Source organism: Macaca mulatta, chromosome 3 (assembly GCF_049350105.2).
Source record: "Macaca mulatta isolate MMU2019108-1 chromosome 3, T2T-MMU8v2.0, whole genome shotgun sequence".
Lineage (NCBI taxonomy): Eukaryota > Metazoa > Chordata > Mammalia > Primates > Cercopithecidae > Macaca > Macaca mulatta.
The window spans coordinates 188,543,837-188,564,454 of NC_133408.1; the positions used below are offsets into that span (position 1 = coordinate 188,543,837).

Below are 20,618 nucleotides of genomic sequence, written 5' to 3' on the forward strand. Positions count from 1 at the left end.
AGACGTGATTTATGAGGAAAATATTTTTACCCCTTACCTAAAAATCACTTGAACCTCTCTGACTGTTATGAAATCTGCTTAAGAGTGACATTCTTTGATGGCCTGATTATAAGATGGTGGATATATAGTTTGTAAAATAAAATTGAACATTAACAGAGAAGCAAGTATTTTGTGGGCACCTGTATTCTATTTTATTGTCCCAGCAGTTTAACAATCAGTTCAGTTCAACAGACACTTGAGTGATGCATCAATAGATTAAGCATGGGCATTCAGCACGTGCACACGCACACGCGCACACACTCGCACACATACACGCACACACACATACACACACATACAAACACACACCCCTACCCCGCTAAACCGGAAAGCTTCATTACCCGAGCCTCTTGTATCCGTTGGAGCAGGCTGGTAGATACACAGGTGACCCACCCAGATGCCCCTTCAAGGAAGGACTTGACTCCCGGTGTTAGCGCCATCGGGCCTCAACTGCAGAGCTGCCTGGACCGGGCTGCGCCCTTCTCAGCCGGGTTGGGGTTAACGGCCTGACCTGCAGCCCGTGTGAGACCCTCTGGCAACAGTTGTTAGAGTTCCCTGTCGGGCTGATGCTGGCTTTGTAGGGCCTACATCACAGTTCATCTTTTCTCTGCCTCATCTGCTTCCTCCTTGTCATCTCGTGGGTGCCCATCTCTAAGAAGCATCTTCTACCCAAGCCAGGTCTCAGCATCGGCTCCAGAGGCCCCTGCCTGGGACCTGCCCACAGGTCTCTGTTGCTGCCCAGCATGCGTGTGACCTATCTGTCCTTTTAGACATTTTCGTGATGTGCTTACTTCTAACATTTCCTTGTAGACTTTGTTTTAGGTTTCTTTGCTGTATTAGTGATTAATATTTTAAGTACATAAGTGAGGCTGTTTGGGGGATATTAAAAATGTAAGATTAGGTCATCCTCTTTAAACCCACCCACTTAAGTATGAATTTTTGAAAACCTCAGATCATCTATGCATGAATTTTAGATACTCAGTGGGAACAACTAGAAAAAAGGGAATGGATAGAGAAGAATAAATCACATAGTGGCAAGAATAAAAGATTTTGCTAATTTTTCAGCGTATTCGGAATATAAACTGAGGTGTGATGTGGCATAAAGTTCCCGTGCGTAGACCTGGACACAAAAAGTGTACAGCAAGTAAACTTGACAGTGTGACATGAGAAGTTGTATTTGATCTCATAGATTATCAGTGAGTTTTAACAGAGTAAGATTCATAATTGGAATCAGAAATGTATACAAAGGATAGAGAATATGTAAAGAACATATTTGATGTGCTTATGCTGAGATAAGAGAATGGAGGTGTTATGAAAAATCCACATTGACCATTTTATTTGGTATATTTTAACTTTGCTAGAGGATTGCTGGTATCTTGACTTTATCTTTCAAATTGTCCTGATCGTTGCAGAGTTTATCTTAGTTTTTCAAAAGTCAGGCTTTAAAAAAAAAAAAAAACAGTGGGCTTTCTTAAATTTCAAAATATTTGAGTAGATTTAATGCTGATGCAATTAGGACTGACTTACTAACTCTTTAAAGCTATCAGCTCTTTTAATTGGAGATGTTGAAGTTTCCTCATTTAACAAATAGGCAATTGGTTGTTTTTTCCTATGACTTAAAGTAGTTTCACTGTTTCGACACCCTAAAAATGGAAGAACCTAAAATTCAGACTACAGTGTATTAGTTTGTGGTCCTGCTACTTTGTAGCATTAGGAGCTTGCCAACTTTGATTGCTTCTTTGAATTAGTTTCTTCTACTGAAGAGGAAGGGTCAGAACTATCATTAAGGTTAACCTCTAATTGCCAGTGATTATATTTGGCTCTTAAGAACAAATGCTTTTGGTACACAAATGCATAGCACATAAAGTTTCTGATTTACAAGTAGGTTATATACCAAAAGTTATGTGTCAGCATCTTAGAAAGAAGTATACTTGGCTGGGCGCCCCATGGCTCACACCTGTAGTCCCAGCACTTTGGGAGGCTGAGGCAGGAGGATTGCTTGAGCTCAGGAGTTCAAGACCAGCCTGGGCAACATGGCGAAACCCCATCTCTACAAAAAAAAATTAAAAAATAAATAATAAAAATTAGCCAGGCATGGTTGTCCTAACCTGTAGTCTCAGCTATTTGAGAGGCTGAGGTGGGAGGATCACCTGAGCCCAGGGAGTTGAGGCTGCAGTGAGCTGTGATCATGCCACTGTACTCCAGACTGAGCAACAGAGTGATACCCTATTTAAAAATAAATAAATGAATAAGCACGCTTTATTCCGTCAGTGTAGCATTATGAGCGTAGACCATGTCTGTTTACCGTTAAGAGTAAATAATGCCTAGGACGGTGCCTGACATATGGTAGCTTCCTACTAAACATTAAAACTAAGTAGTCACTAAAATTCTGTGATTTTCATAAGCCTGTTTAAACACTGTGTTGGGATATGTATATATTTGCAATGACCAAAATAATGTAAAACATGACTAAATGAAACAGCAAGACATAAATTTTAGCCTAAAATCCAATATTTGAAGGAACAAGTTTAGAAGAAACGAGATAGAATTTTGTAGAGATTCTAAAGAGGGATTTTGAGCAAGTTCAGATGCTTGATGATACTGGTATTTTATTCCTAAATCTTCTTAAGACATATAGCTTTTCAATTCCCTAATTTATTCCTTCATTTATTTATGTAAAATATTTATTGAGTGGCATGCCAGGCTCCGTATGAGTTTCTCACGAGCCTGTGGGGCTTGCACCCCAGTGAAGTGAGGGAGTTACAGTACAGAAACCAGTGCAGGATTATGGCCCGGAGTAAGTGTTAAGAAGGGAAAATCCCATTTAAAGGCAAACCTGAACATCTTCTGGGACTTCCTAGTAAGGCTCCTTTGAAAGTATGACTGGAAGGCAACTTGAAGAAGGGGAGGAACTTTCTAGAACTGTCTAGGCAGAGGCAGCAGCAGATGCAGAGATCCTCTGGTGGGGAAAGGAGACTGGCATGGCCAGGGAAGGGACATCCGTACGGCTGAACCTGAGGGGAGGGAGGGGGAGGGTTGAGGTTTTGTAAGAGGCAAATAGAGAGAAAAGGATCTGATAGTGCCATATTAAGGATTTCCCTTCTTCAAACTCTGCCTTGGCTTCCTGTTGCTCTTAGGGTGACAGCCTATTCAGAATTAGGATGACACCGTCTTAGGATGACAGGGATTTTAGACAGCTGACTGCCATGTCAAGAATGATACAAGCAGACACAAGGTATTCCAATCTAGTTTAGACAATTAAAATAGTGGCCCAGGTAAGAGATGGCGATGATTACTAGAGGAGGAAGTGGAGATGAGCGAATGGATTTGAAGTGAAGTTCGTAGCACTTGAGTGTGAAAGGTGAGGGCTGTGGCATCAGACTCATTCCCAGGTTTCTGACTTGTGGATACATGTGGTGTTGCCACTCACTGACACAGACAAGGCTGATGGAGAAAGGCATTTGGGGGGCAGAGTAGAACTTTTTTTTTCAGTTGCTGATAGCAATTATAAGACAAGTAAAAGGAAAAGGAGTAAAAGAGCATCTAGAGAGGTATGAGAAAGATCATCCAAGATAGAATTAACTGAACTATGAGTCTGGGGAATTTAAGTGATTATTTCCCCTTAGGAAAAAATTAAGTGATGGGGAAAGTAGGGTAGGTCCAAACAGTTGATGCTATCAGATGGCACCACCAGTCCAAAACATGCTTCTTATTATTAAGTGTGCTATTGACCCTCCCAAAGTAGATGATGAAAGGAAAGCACATGGAAACTACACACAGGAAACATTTCCAGAGTGGTTGCTGAGTTGTCAGTTTCTTAAAACTTGAGGGAGTCCTTGTGTTAGATACTTTTATATTCCACATTTGAACATACCAATTTGAATCTAAGACATAAAATGCTTTCAGGATCAGGAATGGTGTTGTAGATTTATAAAATATTAAGACCCACAGCCCAGAATATAAATAAATTAATTAGAGAATGGGTTTCAGTGGTTCAGACTTACTCCTTAAGCATGACCTGACAGGGTCCCTAAATGTGCCTTAGATCACACAGAGCTCTGCAATGCCATTGAGGATATAGGATGAGCTGAATTACTTGACAAGGTAACTCAGACATAGGTTTGCAGGCTTCAATAACCTAGCCTCATTGTTCCAGATCTCGTTTACTTCCCAATAACATTTGTTTTATGAAACCATTAAAATAATTCAGTGTTTCTTCATTTGCACTGGAAATACCTATTTAAAACCTATACATTTTGATGTGATACACATAGGTAGTCCTTAAATTATGTCTGTGATGTTATGCATTGAGAAGTACTGGTTTGATACAATATTGAATACCTAAGTTACTTATGAGTCTAAGATGCTGAAGCATTATATATTGTATTTGGCATTAGCTTCGTATCCTTAGAAATAGTAGCCACTACCATGTGTTAAGCATTTACTCTGTGTTAAGTAGTTTCTTACACATTATTTTATTTACACTCTACAACATCCATTTGAGGAAAGTAATTGGCCTCCATTTTGCAGACTAGGAAATTAAAGCTTAGAGAGGTTAAGAAATTCATCCAGTACTGCATGTACCTACCTAGTAGGTGTGGCACTGAGCTTCAAACTCAGGTCTCTCTGAATTCGGAGTACATTTTATGTTATTTTATTTTATTTTTTTATTTTATTTTATTTTATTATTATTATTATACTTTAAGTTCTAGGGTACATGTGCATAACATGCAGGTTTGTTACATATGTGTACTTGTGCCATGTTGCTGTGCTGCACCCATCAAGTCGTCAGCACCCATCAACTCGTCATTTACATCAGGTATAACTCCCAATGCAATCCCTCCCCCCTCCTCCCTTCCCCCTCCCCATGATAGGCCCCGGTGTGTGATGTTCCCCTTCCCGAGTCCAAGTGATCTCATTGTTCAGTTCCCACCTATGAGTGAGAACATGCGGTGTTTGGTTTTCTGTTCTTGTGATAGTTTGCTAAGAATGATGGTTTCCAGCTGCATCCATGTCCCTACAAAGGACACAAACTCATCCTTTTTTATGGCTGCATAGTATTCCATGGTGTATATGTGCCACATTTTCTTAATCCAGTCTGTCACTGATGGACATTTGGGTTGATTCCAAGTCTTTGCTATTGTGAATAGTGCCGCAATAAACATACGTGTGCATGTGTCTTTATAGCAGCATGATTTATAATCCTTTGGGTATATACCCAGTAATGGGATGGCTGGGTCATATGGTACATCTAGTTCTAGATCCTTGAGGAATCGCCATACTGTTTTCCATAATGGTTGAACTAGTTTACAATCCCACCAACAGTGTAAAAGTGTTCCTGTTTCTCCACATCTTCTCCAGCACCTGTTGTTTCCTGACTTTTTAATGATTGCCATTCTAACTGGTGTGAGATGGTATCTCATTGTGGTTTTGATTTGCATTTCTCTGATGGCCAGTGATGATGAGCATTTTTTCATGTGTCTGTTGGCTGTATGAATGTCTTCTTTTGAGAAATGTCTGTTCATATCCTTTGCCCAGGAGTACATTTTAAATCTTGATAATTCTTGCCAGATTCCCTCCTTAAAAAGGGAGTGCTTATTTCCTTTCATTTTCAGCCTCACCAACATTTGCATTCTCGCTGAATTCTAAGAGAAAAGTTACTAAAAGTCCTAGGTAACCCGTGAGATTGAATGATTTTTCCTATTTATTAGCTGTTTGTGTTCCTGGGAATTTCCTGAGCATATCCTTTGCCCTTTTTTCTTTGAGTTTGTCTTTCTAATTGTCATCTAGGTCAAATGATATATTTTTTTGATAACTTTAGAAGGCAGAGAAAGGCAACAGAGTTAGTTGTGCTTGTGCAAATTTTTATCCAGCTTTTCTCTTGAGTGCTAATATCGTAATGATTTTGAACTAAATAAGCATGTTTTTGTACACAGACCACATAATTAACATGAATGTGTTTCCACATAGAGAAATGGTCTCTGGATTAGACTGGGCCCTGCTAATGCCTGCAGACTGAGTGTTTCTGTCAGTGTGTTTCACCCTATTACAGTACCCCAGAGACAATCCACTAATTCTCTTTATTTCTTCCTCAGGTTTGCCTGCAATGAGATTTCATTCTCTACATTTAAAGGACATCCTTTCTGAGCTGCTGTGAATAAATTTGGAATGGTACTGTATATTTTCATCTAATGGAGAACTAGCTGTACTTTGAATAAGGATTGCTGCACTGGACGACTTTAGAACATCCCTCACAATGTCGTCAACCCGGAGCCAGAACCCCCATGGCCTGAAGCAGATTGGCCTGGACCAGATCTGGGACGACCTCAGAGCCGGCATCCAGCAGGTGTACACGCGGCAGAGCATGGCCAAGTCCAGATATATGGAGCTCTACACGTATCCTCCTGCCTAGTGCAGGTTGATTTGCTTAGAGTTTTGATTATTTACTAGTAAGACTTATGAATTATTAGAATTTTATATTGTTTTCTCCTCCCAGTTCATCTTGTAAAATAATCACAGGGTTCATTTTTAGCCTTAAGTTTTTGAACAGAGTAGAACTGGTTCATTTTTAGTCAAATGCAGTGCTGGGCAGTACAGTCACCACTGGGCACACGTAGCTGTTTACATTTGAAATATTTTAAAGGTTCAGTTCCTTAGGCACACTAGCTGTGTGTTGAGTAAATAAAACATTTCTGTCATTGTAGAAGGTTCCCTTAGGCAACTCTGGTCCAAAGCAAGGTCCTGAGGTTCTCAGTAGACCGTTCGTTTTACTGTCCGTTTGTTTCTATGTTGTCTATGGCTGCTTTGTGTTATGAGAACAGAGTTAAGTAGTTGTGTCAGGAACAGTTTTGTCCATGAAGCCTAAAATATTTACTACCTGCCCTTTTACAGGAAAATTTCGTTCACCTGATCTATAGGGATAGAACATCGAGCAGAAGTTTTCCTGTTATGGCCCTATTTTTGTGTGTGTTTGAGACAAGGTCTCGCTCTGTCACCGAGGCTGGAGTGCAGTGGTGTGATCACAGCTCACTGCAACCTCAACTGCCTGGGCTCAACCAGTCCTCCCATCTCAGCCTCCCAAGTAGCTGGGACCACAGACACATACTACCAGACCTGGCCAATTTTTTTTATTGTTTATAGAGACAGTCTTACTATGTTGCCCAGGCTATGGCCCTATTTTTTAAAGTACAATATCTAAAAAGAATTTTATTCCTTTTGTTTTTGGTCCATGGTGTGCATGGGGGACTGTGCTGTGTGCTACGAAGGTGATGAGGGTGGAGGAGATGCAGCTCCCGCTATTCATGTGGTTGGAGATGCACCAGCTAATTTGGAGGTTTTCTTGATTCTATACAAATATGACATTGAAATTAGAGTTAAGCTTACTCAGGAGAGAGCAGATTGCCACTGTTTCTAGGACTTTAAAGTTGCTGATTCAACAGCTTCAGGTTTAAATTTTTAGAATATATCAGTTACTATCAAACTAGTTTTTGTGATATTCCAGTATGTTCTTACCTATGTTAATACTTCAGAATCCTAAAAAACAATTAAGTAGATATAAAACTATGTCAATCTCGGAATTAGCATAAAATGTATTGTGTGTTTGCATATTTATATATGTATATACACTTACATATAGAATACTTTTAAAATAATAGCTTTATTGAGATGTAATTACGTACCATAAAATTCAACCTTTTAAAAAGTATACAGTGCAATGGTTTTTAGTATATTTACAGAGATTTGCACCTATCATCACTATCTAACTTTAGAACATTTTAATCACCCCAAAACGACACCTTCTACCATAGCAGTCACTCCTCATGCCCTCGTCCCCCCAGGCGCTGGCAACCATCATTTACTTTGTCTCTATGAATTTGCCCATTCTGTACATTTTGCATAAATGGGATCATACGATCTGTGGGCTGCCTATGTGACTTCTTTGACCTAGCATGCTTGGAGGCTTCATCCTTGTAGCACGTATCACTGTGTACGTCGTTCCTTTTTATGACTCAATTGTATAGCTAGTCTACATTTTGTTTGCCCATTGATCAATGATGGCCATTTGGGTTTTTTCCACCTTTTGACTGTTACTAATACCACTGTAAACATTGTGTGAGAGTTTTTGAGTGGCTCTGTGACTTCTGGTCTCCAGGGTGTATACTCAGGAGTGGGATTGCAGGGTGCTGTGATGGGTAGGATGCTTTTAAAGAAGATAGAGTCTTTGCCAACTGAGAGGCTATTATGCCACCCAACAGCGTTCTGGCTTGCTAGGTATGGCATTTTCTTAACTCTTGTAAGAAAGCTGAAGGGTGGGGGTTCCACCGGTGAGGCAAGACACGGGTGGGATTTCTGATGTACAGAAAGCAGGAGAGCACTGCTCCAGAGCCCAAGGAGGTGTCACTGCTGATCTGTCTCTGGAGAATTTCTTTTTAAAATCCACCTTATTGAGATATAATTAATATGCTTTATAAGTCATGGGTTTTATGTTTTTGTTTTTGTTTTTGTTTTGAGGCAGAGTCTCATTCTGTCACCCAGACTAAGTGCAGTGGCACGATCTCAGCTCACTGCACCCTCTGCCTCCCAGGCTCAAACGATCCTCCCATCTCAGCCTTCAAGTGTTTGGGGCCACAGGCACACACCACCATGCCCGGCAAATTCCCCCCCCCCCAGGGACTGTCTCACCAAGTTACCCAGCCTGGTCTCGAACTTCTGGGCTCAAGCATTCCGCCTGCCTCGGCCTTCCAGAGTGCTGGGATTACAGGCATGAGCCACCACGCCCAGCCTTGGGAATTTCTTAATGTGTTCTTTCTTACTAAATCAGGTTGGTCCTTTTTCTGATGGGTTATTTTTGCTTATAAGACAGTGAGACTTTGTATATTAGCAGAAGTTACCGAATTCTTGTATTCTACAAATAATTAAATTTGTATAATTTGTAGTTGTTTTGGTACCTGCAACTTTAATTTTTTTCAGGACTGCCACTCAAATTGGGTAGTTTTTTTTTTTTCCAGTTTTGTCTGAGAAAGTAATAGCTCTATGTATTTACAAAAAATTGGAGAATCTAAACCAAGTCTAAAATATCTTTCTTTAATTCTTTGGACATTTTTATGAAAGAATGGCTACAGTTTGAGTCCTGTGTGTCAGGCTTTGTGCTTCGAACCATCCACACCTCATTAAGCCTTATCTCACCGCGGGCTGGTGGCAGTCACCTTCCTCTGTGGATAAGCTTCAGGAACCTAGTTGTATAGCAGCTAGTAGTGGTGGTGAGGCGAGTCTTAAGATTCTCAGCAGTCTGAATCTAGAATCGCCTTTAGACCCTCTGTAGCCTTCAGCTACTATATTTGAATGGATCCCATTTCTCAGAGTATTACATTTCTGTATTTTCTTTGAGAAGTTGTGAAGTATTTTGATTAACTCTTCAATATATTAGGATAGAAGTGAAACAATAGAGTGTATACTTACATTTATTATTGAAAATCGTAAAATATGATTTTACCCCCTAACTCTTGACATATCTTTTCAGCATCACTGTGAGAACTGAAAGAATTTTGAGTTGTCTGTCATGTTTTTGTAGAGCCATCTTCACTTTAAGCCATTTACACATAGTACTTTTTGGAATTGCGTATATGTTGCCATTATTCCAGCCCCAGGTTGCATAACAGAGCAGTTTTTCAGAAGTTTTCTCTTACTGGTGTATATTTGGTCATTTTAAAATAATCTCCTAAAGGCTTGTTCACTGTGACATGTAACACATGCAGTTGTAAAAGGTTGCATTTCAGGGCAGGAGGTGCTTTGGAGTGGGGAAGAAGGAGCTGGCAGTGCCTCATCTGTTCTAGTATCACTCTGCAAAATTAGACATGCCTCATCAGCAGTTGGCAAAGGAAGTGGGTTAGAAAGGAAAACTGGTTGAGAGAAAAAGGAGGGATTCTTTTCCTTCCCCTAACTCTGGTTGGTAGTTAACAGCTAGATTTTTACCCGTTGTATATCCTGGAGAAGAAAATTGAGTGTTTTTTTAGAAAAAGCAACTGCTTCTTGCTGTAAAACAAATATTCTTGGAGCCTTTAGGAACCAGTGACATTTGTTGTTGCTGTAGCAGGGAGGTGGGTTATTCTACAGCATAAATATTTATCTTGACTTTTCAACTCAAAATGGTGAAAGAAGGGCATTTTGGAAAAGCCAAAAAAATAATAATAAAAAAATAAGACAGAAAAGAAAATGGCCAGAGCATCTGCAGACAGAAAGATCCACTTTAGTTAACTTGGTTTTTAGCCGTTTCTCAAAGACTTGGTTTTTCTCCTAAAGTTTTAGCCTTGAACCATCACTCTCCACTGTGAGTCTATCTATGAAGCGCTTCCAACTATTCACTTCTAGTTTTCTGTGATGTCCTACATGTGTATAGTTACCATGCAGCAACTCTGTGTGTGTGTGTGCGCGCGCGCGCGTGTGTGTGTGTGTGTGTGTGTGTGTGCCAGAGACAGAGTCTCACTCTGTCAACCCAGGCTGGAGTGCAGTGCCTGTTTTTCTTTTACAATAAAATACACAGAATAAAATTCTATGCAGGTAGGTAAATACCAGGTTTCCTTCCTTTCGAATTTGAAATGGGTATTGGCATTTCTTATTCAATTTATTGACTCCACTATATTTCAGGTGTTGTGCTTAGGTTGGAAGACAAACATGGGTCCTGGCTAGAGAGGCATTTAAGGGGATGCGGTGAAGTATGAGGGTCCGGCCTAGCTTGTCCAGGTGTCGGGTCATGTGTTGGAGGTTTCCATTCATTGTTCTGGGCCCCAGACCTACCTGTGTCTTGTTTCCAGGTCACGTACCTCAGATTCATAATTTTACCTTCTCTTGGCATCAGTTTAAACTTTCATATTGATGTCTTTCTTTTTTTCTCTCTCTACCTCAATAAATTCTCATAAACTTTGAAGTTTCTGTTTGTCTTCCTGTACAGTGCTGTGGCCTGAATCAGTTTGTTCTGTTCCTTAGCCTGCTTTTTCCAGTCTTCTTTTCCCCCACTAGCACCATAAGAATCTCTTTCATATTTGAGAATGAAATTGGTTGATTTGAGAATCATTCATTCATATTTGAGAATGAGAATGAGATTGATCTTGGTTGCTCTCAGTAAGTCATAACATAAGCACTTTCAGAATTCACATTTAATCGTCTATTTTGATGTTTTGTGATAAGATTCGTGATTGCTGGGGGTCGGGGCACTTTTTCACCCGAGTCAATCTCCTGAGCCCTTGGAGCCTGCGGCTGTGCTTTGCAGGGACGCTGTGCCAGGACACACTGGTCCCTGCTGCAGCTCTGCACCTGCCAGTTGAGCAGTCCCGTCTTGGCTGCCACCACCACTCTTTTCAGGTCCACACTCTGACCATCGCCTTCCCTTCCACAGGAGCTGCAGCTGCAGAGGAGGGCTCAGGTGGCAGCTGTCCTACTTCACCTGCTCACTGCAAAATTCTCTCCTTTATAGAAAACCAAAATTTCAAAGAACAGCAGATCAAACAGAAGGAATAACAAATTGTCTTCAAAGTAGATTAATGATGATCCCTGTCTGTTTTAGAATAACCATCCAGCCCAACAAATGTGTTTAGACACTTTTCATCTTGCACTCTTCATTTAGGAGTCTTACATTAATCTGATTCTGCTCACCTAATGAACATGGCTTACATCAAATGAACCTAAACATAGAAAGTTTTCATATTTTTTAGATGTAATCTTTCCTTCTCTTGTGTGTGTATAGATACATATTTATCCATAGTTTTAGGATAAGTCTGTAAAAGGACATACTGGTTCACAGAAAGAAAAAATGCAGATAGTAAGCATATGGAAAAATGTTCAACCTTGTAACTGTTAAAGAAATGAAGAATTAGGCCAGCCATGCTCACACCTTTAATTCCCAGAATTTGGGAGGCCAATGCAGGTGGATCACTTGAGCTCAGGAGTTTGAGACCAGTCTGGGCAACATAGCAAAACCTTGTCTCTTAAAAAAAAAAAAAAGGCAAATAGCCAGGTGTGGTGGTGCATACCTGTAGTCCCAACTACTTAGGAGGCTGAGGCAGGAGAATCACTTGCTCCTGGGAGGTCGAGGCTGCAGTGAGTCATGATCACACCACTGCACTCCAGCCTGAGCAGCAGAGTGAGACCCTATTTTTACCTATCATGTTGAAAAACATTGTTAAGAAATGACTATTACAGCCAGTGTTGGCAAGGAGACCAAGCTGTACAGTGCAGGCAGAAATGTTAGTTTGCTATGATCTTTCTGGAGGGAAATTTAGAAATAGATTTTTTTGTTTTGAGATAGCATCTTGCCCTTTCACCTAGGCTGGAGTACAGTGGCACGATCATAGCTCAGTGCAGCCTGCAATTCCTGGACTCAAGTGATTCCACCACCCACCCCGCCTCAACCTCCTGAGTAGCTGGGACTGCAGGTGCACACCACCACACCTAATTTTTTATTTTTTGCAGACATGGAGTCTTGCTATATTGCCCAGGCTGGTCTTGAACTCCTGGCTTCAAGCAATCCTCCCACCTTGGCCTCCCAAAGTTGGGGGGTTACAAGCATGAACCACACAAGCCTGGCCTGGAAATATATTTCTAGAGACATAAAAATGTACTGTGGCCCAGCGATTTGTTTATTTTTTAACCTTTATCCTAGGGAAATAGTTGTATTCAGAATTACATGTGCAAGGCTCTTCAGCGTATTTTAATAATAGGAAACAATGGAAAACAACCTCAATCTTCGGTATTAAGGATTTGATGTAACTATAAACTGCGTTTAAAAATGCAGTGAAGACTATTGACATGGAATAATGTTCGTAATGTATTGCTGTGGGAAAGCAGGATGTGAAGTGGTATGTGAGCTGTGAACCATCAGCACACACTCCTGCTTTTGAAAACCTTTATGTATACCATGTGGAAAGGAACTCTCCCTTATAAGATGGTGGGCTTATAGATGAGTTTTTAACAATTGCTCTTCTTTGGCTTCTAGATTTTCAGTATAGAGCATGCATTTTAAAGTACAGTTTATTCGTCTGCCTTTTGCAAATGTTAAGTCCTAGCTTGCAAAATTCTCGCTACCTTTTACTACTGACCTAGTACTATTAAAGTTACTCTTAGAATTGAGAAATTATATATCTCTTAAAGTAAGACCCTGTAGAAATTATGAGATTGCATACTTGTCACAAGTGATGTTTTTTTTTTTTGGTTGGGGGCAGGGTTAGTATAAATATGGCATGTTCTTCAGCTATTTTTCAAAGTTTGATTCATGGTATATATACTCAGAGTACTTTGAACGTTATGTAACACAGTTTTTAGTTCATTATAATCAATTGCAATTAGTTTTTGCTTTTGAAGTATGCTATTAGATGTGAATTTATTTGCTTCGTATGGGATATTTCTTTTCAGAAATGCGCCTACCCACAGACTGGATAGGACTTTATTCTTTTATGACTACAGATGGATTATACAGAATAGTATGTGAGCCTGCTGTTTTGCCATTTGGTACAGGTTAACTTGTTAATGTGTGAAGATAGGAAGTACTCTGTGTGTGTGTGTGTGTGTGTGTGTGTTTATTTATTTTTCAGAGGGTGTCTCACTCTGTTGCCCAGGCTGGAGTGCAGTGGTGTGATCTTGGCTGACTGCAACCTCCGCATCCTGGGTTCAAGCTATTCTCGTACCTCAGCCTCCCGAGTGGCTGGGATTTCAGGTGCGCACCACCTTGCCTGGCTAATTTTTGTATTTTTAGTAGAGACTGGGTTTCATGCTAGCCAGGCTGGTCTCGAGCTGGTGACCTCAAGCGATCTATCTGCCTCGGCCTCCCAAAGTGCTGGGATTACAGGGGTGAGCCACCGCACCCGGCCTAGGAAGTACTGTATTTTTAATAAAACTTTTAGTGCAGAGTCTTTCCATGTGATTTTAATAGAAGTTACTTGTTTAAATTTCCACTTCTTAAGTCGCATTTGGGGAACAAGTGGTAGTAGGAAATGGTTCTCTTCTGTTTAGTTTTGCTTCTTTGATTGAATTCGCTTTTCTTTTAGCTAAGGAGAATGGTTGGAGTTTGGCAATAACTAAAAGTCAAGAATTGATTCCCCAGATGTGTTGACTTCAGAAATAAGGCGTGGTGCTGTGGGTAACAGACATTTGAGAACACTGGCTCCGTCACCTTGCTGCTCACTTTATATTGCATTAGTAGTAGATGCTGAACTCCAGGAAGGCAGTCTGTTGGTGAGGCCTAAGTCACCCACATGGTGCCTGGCCCAGAGGGTGTCTGCTTGCTGAAAGGTGAAATGTGAAGCTTTCCATCTAATAGGACCCTTTCCCAGCGACTTGCCGCTGCCCATCAGTACAGAAGCATACCTTGGCAGACAACGTTTCACGGACGACATAAGAGTTGTAGGACCTATGTGGAGGCTGAACCAGGCTCGGCTCTTGGACATAAACCCCTGTACCACGTTACACCATTTCCCCACCTGCCTGCAGAGGAGGCCCCAGATACCTGCTTACGTTCTCACCTGCTTTCTGGCCAAAGAAGCTCTCAGAGGACCTTCAGCAAAGAACCTCAGAGTTTGAAAAGTCAAGCGTATGGGTTTGTTAGAGTCTATGGCTGCCTTAGTATAAAATACCTAATCTATTGTTTGCTGGATGAAACTTTTATTGCCTTGTAGGCTTTTAATTTTTTATCTCTGATGTTTTTGCTTTTTCTTATTTCATCTTAATTCCTATATTTAACTTTTCCTCATACTCCGTTTTAATTTTTTTCCTTTAACTTCAGATGTGAGCATTTTTCTCCTAAAGATTAGTCATAGTTCGTTTTTCTACTCTTGTAAATGATTTATGAACACTTAATTTGTGTGCATGTTGGGGCAACAGGTGGTGAGTGTGGCATTGTTGGGGCAGCGGGTTGGGGGAACAGCAGGAGCCCACACCATAGAGAGCAGCCGGGAGGCTCTGGCCCTGTCCTTTCACGCAGGCGCCCTTCAGGGCTCATTCTTCAGGAAAATGGCACACCTGATAATTCAGGAATACATCCGTTTTACAGTCCTTCCTTGAACATGGGGAATTCGCCCCTTCCAGATAACATACTTGAATTATCCCAAGAGCTCTTTTTCCTCAGGTCTCATACCAGTGGGGTCTGAGGAGGGGCTGGTGCCCTGGACAGGTCTCCCTCAGGCAGCTTCTGATCACATGAAGAACCTGCTCGTTCCATTTCTGATAACATTCCTCCATATAGTTCAGTTGATTTAAAGCTGAGATAAAAATACGATGAAGCTAAGACTGTGTGTCATCAGAGCTATATAAGATCCGCTTTCACTCCTGCCTCCGCTGACTCAGCCTGGATTCAAAGCACAGTTGATCCTGTTCTTTAGGCGAAGGTGCCCTAGACTGGGGGCACCTCTCGGGCTGCCATGTAAACTTCGTGTTATATGCTCATTGACCATTCGTGTGTCATCTTTTGTAAAGTGTCCAAGTCTTTTGCCTCCTGTTTTTTCCATTTTTGGGATATTTTGCTTTTTGTTAGTTTTAGTTATTTATATGTCAAGGGTACCAGTGTTTTGTCAGATATATTTTGCTAATATTTTCTTCAAGTCTGAGGCTTGCTAATCATTTTCTTAATGGTGTCTTTGGGTGAGCAAATGTGTGTTTTGGGGAAACCTAATTTATTGGTTTTATTTTTTTTGCAGTTATTACCTCTGTGACATAAGAAACCTTTGCCTCAATCTCAAAGATATTTTGTGTTTTCCTCATAAGACTTTATGGTTTGGGCATTTACTGTTAGACCTGTGATCCACCTGGAGTTAACTTTTGTGTATGGTGTGCAGTAAGGCTTGAGGTTAAATTTCCCTTGTGTGGATATCCAATTATTCCAGTGTCATTTGTTGAAAAAGACTTTTCCTCAATGGGCTGGCAACTTCTTGTCAATTTCTACCCCAAAAGTTGATTGATTGGAATGGTATTGAATTTTTTTAATGGCTTTTTTTTTTTTTTTTTTTTTTTTTTTTGAGACAGAGTTTTGCTGTTTGCCCAGGCTGGAGTGCAATGGCATGATCTTGGCTCACTGCAACCTCCACCTCACGGGTTCAAGCGATTCTCCTGCCTCAGCCTCCTGAGTAGCTGGGATTACAGGTGCATGCCACCACACCCAGCTAATTTTTTTGTATTTTTAGTAGAGAGAGGGTTTCACCTTGTTGGCCAGGCTGGTCTTGAACTCCTGACCTCCAGTAATCCACCTACCTCGGCCTCCCAAAGTGCTGGAATTACAGGTCTGAGCCACTGTGCCTGGCCTTAATGGCTTTGTTGAGATATAATTCACATAGCATACAATGCACTCAATAAAAGTGTACATTTCATTAGTTTCTGGTATATTCACAGATAATGTTCATCTGTCACATTCAGTTTTATAAGATTTTCATCATCTCAAAAAGAAACCCTGTGCCCTTTAGTTGTCGCTTCCTTCTTACCCCAACCTTCTGCTAATGTACTTTCTGTCTCTATAAATTCACCTATTCTGAATATTTTGTATAAATATAACTATATGATATGTGGTGTTATGGACTTAATTGTGCCCTTCCTCCATTCATATCTTGAAACTCTAACCCCCAGTGTATTTGGATGGTATTTGGAGGTAAGGTTCTTTGGGGGAATAATTAAGGTTAAATAAGATCGTGAGGGTGGGGCCTTACCCTGACAGGATTGGTGTCCTTATGAGAAGAGGAAGAGACACCAGAGAGCTCTCTCTCCACATACACAGAGGAAAGGCCATGTGAGGACACAGCGAGAAGGCGGCCGTCTGCAACCCCGGAAGAGAGCCCTCACCAGAACCCAACCCTGACAGTACCTTGAGCTTGGACCTCTAGTCTCCAGAACTGTGAGAAAATAAATTCCTGTTGTTTAAGCCATCTAGTCTGTGGTATTTTGTTATGGCAGCCTAAGCAGACTAATACATGTGGTCTTTTGTGACTGGCTTTCTTCCACTTAGTATAATGTTTTCAAACTCATCCGTGTTGTAGCATATGTCAGTACTTCATTTTTATGATAAAATAAGATTCTATTCTGTGGATATACCACATTTTGTTTATTCATTCGTCAGGTGATGGACAGTTGGGTTATTTCCACCTTTTACTATTACAAATAGTGCTGCTGTAAATATTTGTGTACAGGTTTCTATGTAGACATATATTTTCATTTTTCTTAGATGCCTACAAGTGTAATTTCTGGGTCAGATGGTAACTCTGTGTTTAACCATTTGCAGAACTGCCAAATTATTTTCCAAAGTGGCTGCATTTTACTTTCCCACCAGCAGTGTTATGAGGGTTCCAGTTTCTCCATATTCTGGCCAACACTTGTTGTGTTGTGTTGTACTTATTTATTTATTTATTTATTTTGAGACAGTCTTGCTGTCATTCAGGCTGGAGTGTGTGGCGAGATCTCAGCTCACTGCAACCTCTGCCTCTTAGGTTCAAGCGATTCTCCTGCCTCAGCCTCCCGAGTAGCTGGAACCGCAGGTGCGCACCACCATGCCCAGCAATTTTGGTGTTTGTAGTAGAGACAGGGTTTCATCATTGTTGGCCAGGCTGGTCTCGAACTCCTGGCCTCAAGTGATTCTCCTACCTTGGCTTCCCAAAGTTCTGGGATCGCAGGCATGAGCCACCACATCCAGCTCAACACTTATTATTTTCTGACTTTTTGATTCTAGCCATCCTAGAGGGAATGAAGTAGTATCTCATTGTGGTTTCAGTGTGCACCCTTATTGAAAATCAGGTGTCCGCAGACTCATGGGTTTATTACTGTCATTTTGTAGTCAGTTTTGAAATTGTGATGTTTGAGTCCTCCAACATTGTTCTTCTTGAAGATTATTTTGCCTCTTTTGAGTCTCTTGAAGTTCCATATGAATTTTGGGATCAGCTTGTTACTTCCTACAATGAAACCAACTGGGATTCTGATAGAGATGACATTGAATCTGTGGATCAGTTTGGGCAGTGTATTTGTCTGTTCTCATGCTGCTAATAAAGACATACCCGAGACTGGGTAATTTGTAAAGGAAAGAGGTTTAATGGACTCACAGTTCCACATGACTGGGGAGGCCTCACAATCATGGCAGAAGGCAAAGGAGAAGCAAAGGCACGTCTTACATGGCGGTAGGCAAGAGATCTTATGCAGGGAAACTCCCATTTATAAAAACTGTCAGATTCTGTGAGACTTACTCACTACCACGAGAACACTATCAGGGAAACTGCTTTGATGATTCAGTTATCTCTGCCTTGCCCTTGACACGTGGGGATTATTACAGTTCAAGGTGCTATTTGTGTGGGGGCACAGAAAAACCATGTCAGGGAGTATTGGCATTGTAATAATTCTTAAATCTTTCTACCTTTTCTGTTTTTTCTTTGTTTGTTTGTTTGTTTTTTGAGATGGAGTCTGTCACCCAGACTGGAGTGCAATGGCATGTTCTTGGCTCACTGCAGTCTCTGCCTCCCGGGTTCAAGTGATTCTCCTGCCTCAGCCTCCTGAGTAGCTGGGATTACAGACATGTACCACCATGCCCAGCTAATTTTTGTATTTTTAGTAGAGACTGGGTGTTTGACCATGTTGGCCAGGCTAGTCTCAAATTCTTGACCTCAAATGATCCACCTGCCTCGGCCTCCCAAAGTGCTGGGATTACAGGCATCAGCCATCATGCCCAACCCTTTCTACCTTTTTTGATATAAGTGTTTGAAAGTATAAATTTCCTTGTAAGGATTTTTAGCCTCATTCCACAAATTTTGATATATCTTATCTTCATTATCATTTAGTTCAAAACTCTTTGACCTTTGAATTACATAGAAAGATATTGTTTAGAAGTACTGGATTTTCCCGAGTAGCTTATTGTTACTACTTCCTAATTATAATTCCATTTTGATCAGAGAACACGCTGTATAATTTTAGTCCTTTTAAATGTATAGAAACGTGTTTAATGGCCCAGGAAAAGCCTATCTTGGTGAACATACCATGTGCTCTTAAAGAATGTGGGTTCTGCAGCTGTTGGCTGTAGACAGTGATGTGCTGGAGCTGGATCAGATCAGCTTGCAGGAGATGATTGTGCCCATCTCTCCCCAGCTCCCTGTGTGTGATATTGTCCTGTTGGTAGTTTGTGTCTGCCATGGTGGGAACTTTACACAATAGACATCTACAAAGGCTACGAATCAGGGCTTTTTGTTTTTTCTTTTCTCTTTTTCTCCCCGCTCAGAGAGCCAATTTACCAGTATACCACTGGGTATAGAATGTTATACCTGCCCGTTAAGTTATGACTTAAGGGGATTGATAGTCTTAACAGATCATCCAAGTCGTGATTGATATTTTTCCTGTGGTCTGGTTGCTGACAGGAATGTTGAATCTTATCCTGTGATTGTGAAATTGTCTCTTTTACCCTTTAATTCTGTCAAATTTTCATATATTTTAGGCTGGGTATGGTGGCTCACACCTGTAATCCCAGCACTTTGGGAGGCCAAGGCGGGCAGATCACCTGAGGCCAGGAGTTCAAGACCAGCCTGGCCAACATGATGAAACCCTGTCTTTACTAAAAATACAAAAATTAGCTGGTCATGGTGGCAGGTGCCTGTAGTTATTCTGGAGGCTGAGGCAGGAGAGTCGCTTGAACCCAGAAGGCAGAGGTTGCAGTGAGCCGAGATGGCACCACTGCACTCCAGCCTAGGTGACAGAGTAAAACTCCATCTCAAAAAACAAATTTTTTTTCATATATTTTGAAACTCTGTTGTTAGACAAAAATGCATTTGCGAATATGTCTTTTAAGTACATTTATTATGAAATGTGTCCCTTTTTATCCCTGGTAGTAATTTGTTGTCTTGATAGTTATAGCTTCTTTAGCCTCTTCCTATGCTTAATGTTTGCATGATAATCTTTCTCCATCCATTTGCTTTCAACCTATATGTATTTTTGTATTTAAATTGTGTCCCTCATGTCAATGTATAGCACGGTCTTGCTACTTTGCCCCTTCTGACCAGCTCTGTCTTTTAATTGTAGTTTTAGCCCATTAACATTTGTTGTAATTATTAATAGATTGATTTTAGGCCTACCATTTTGTTAGTTTTTTTCTCCCCTTAAAAATTTTCTTTGTTCTTGCTTTCACCCTTCTTTAGGATTATTTGAAATTTTTTTATAGTTCCTTTTTAGTATATTTGTTGGTTGTTTAGCTATACCTCTGCAGAGTGTGTGTGTGTGAGAGAGAGAGTGTGTGTGTGTGTGTGTGTGTGTGTGTGTATAAGAGAGAAGAAGGAAGAAGGAATAAAGAGATTGCTCTAGGGATATAATACACATTTTTCTTTCTTAACATTCTACTTAGAGTTAAGATTGTATTACATCATACAAAATGTAGAGGAATTGTAGTTGTATAGTTTCATTTACTACCCCATCCCTCTCCTTTATATTACTTCTACATATGTTTTTAAAGCCACAAGACAATATTATAAATTTTTGTTTTAAACCATCCTTTGTATTTTAAAGAATTAAGAAAAGTATATTTACCCTGATATTTACTATTTCTACTGCTCTTCAAAGATGCAGGATTCTATTGTAGTGTCAATTTG

General features: G+C 40.6%; 1 protein-coding gene across 2 annotated transcripts in view; it reads left to right on the forward strand.

The window, feature by feature from the left end:
- Positions 1-20,618, forward strand: part of CUL1 (cullin 1) — a 103,657-nt gene that overhangs the window by 25,294 nt on the left and 57,745 nt on the right. For both annotated transcript variants that reach the window (XM_028846424.2, XM_028846422.2), the window contains exon 2: positions 6,135-6,435. In XM_028846424.2, the coding sequence (XP_028702257.1) occupies positions 6,296-6,435 (140 nt within the window). In that variant the 5' untranslated portion in view covers positions 6,135-6,295. The remainder of the gene's footprint in view (positions 1-6,134; positions 6,436-20,618) is intronic.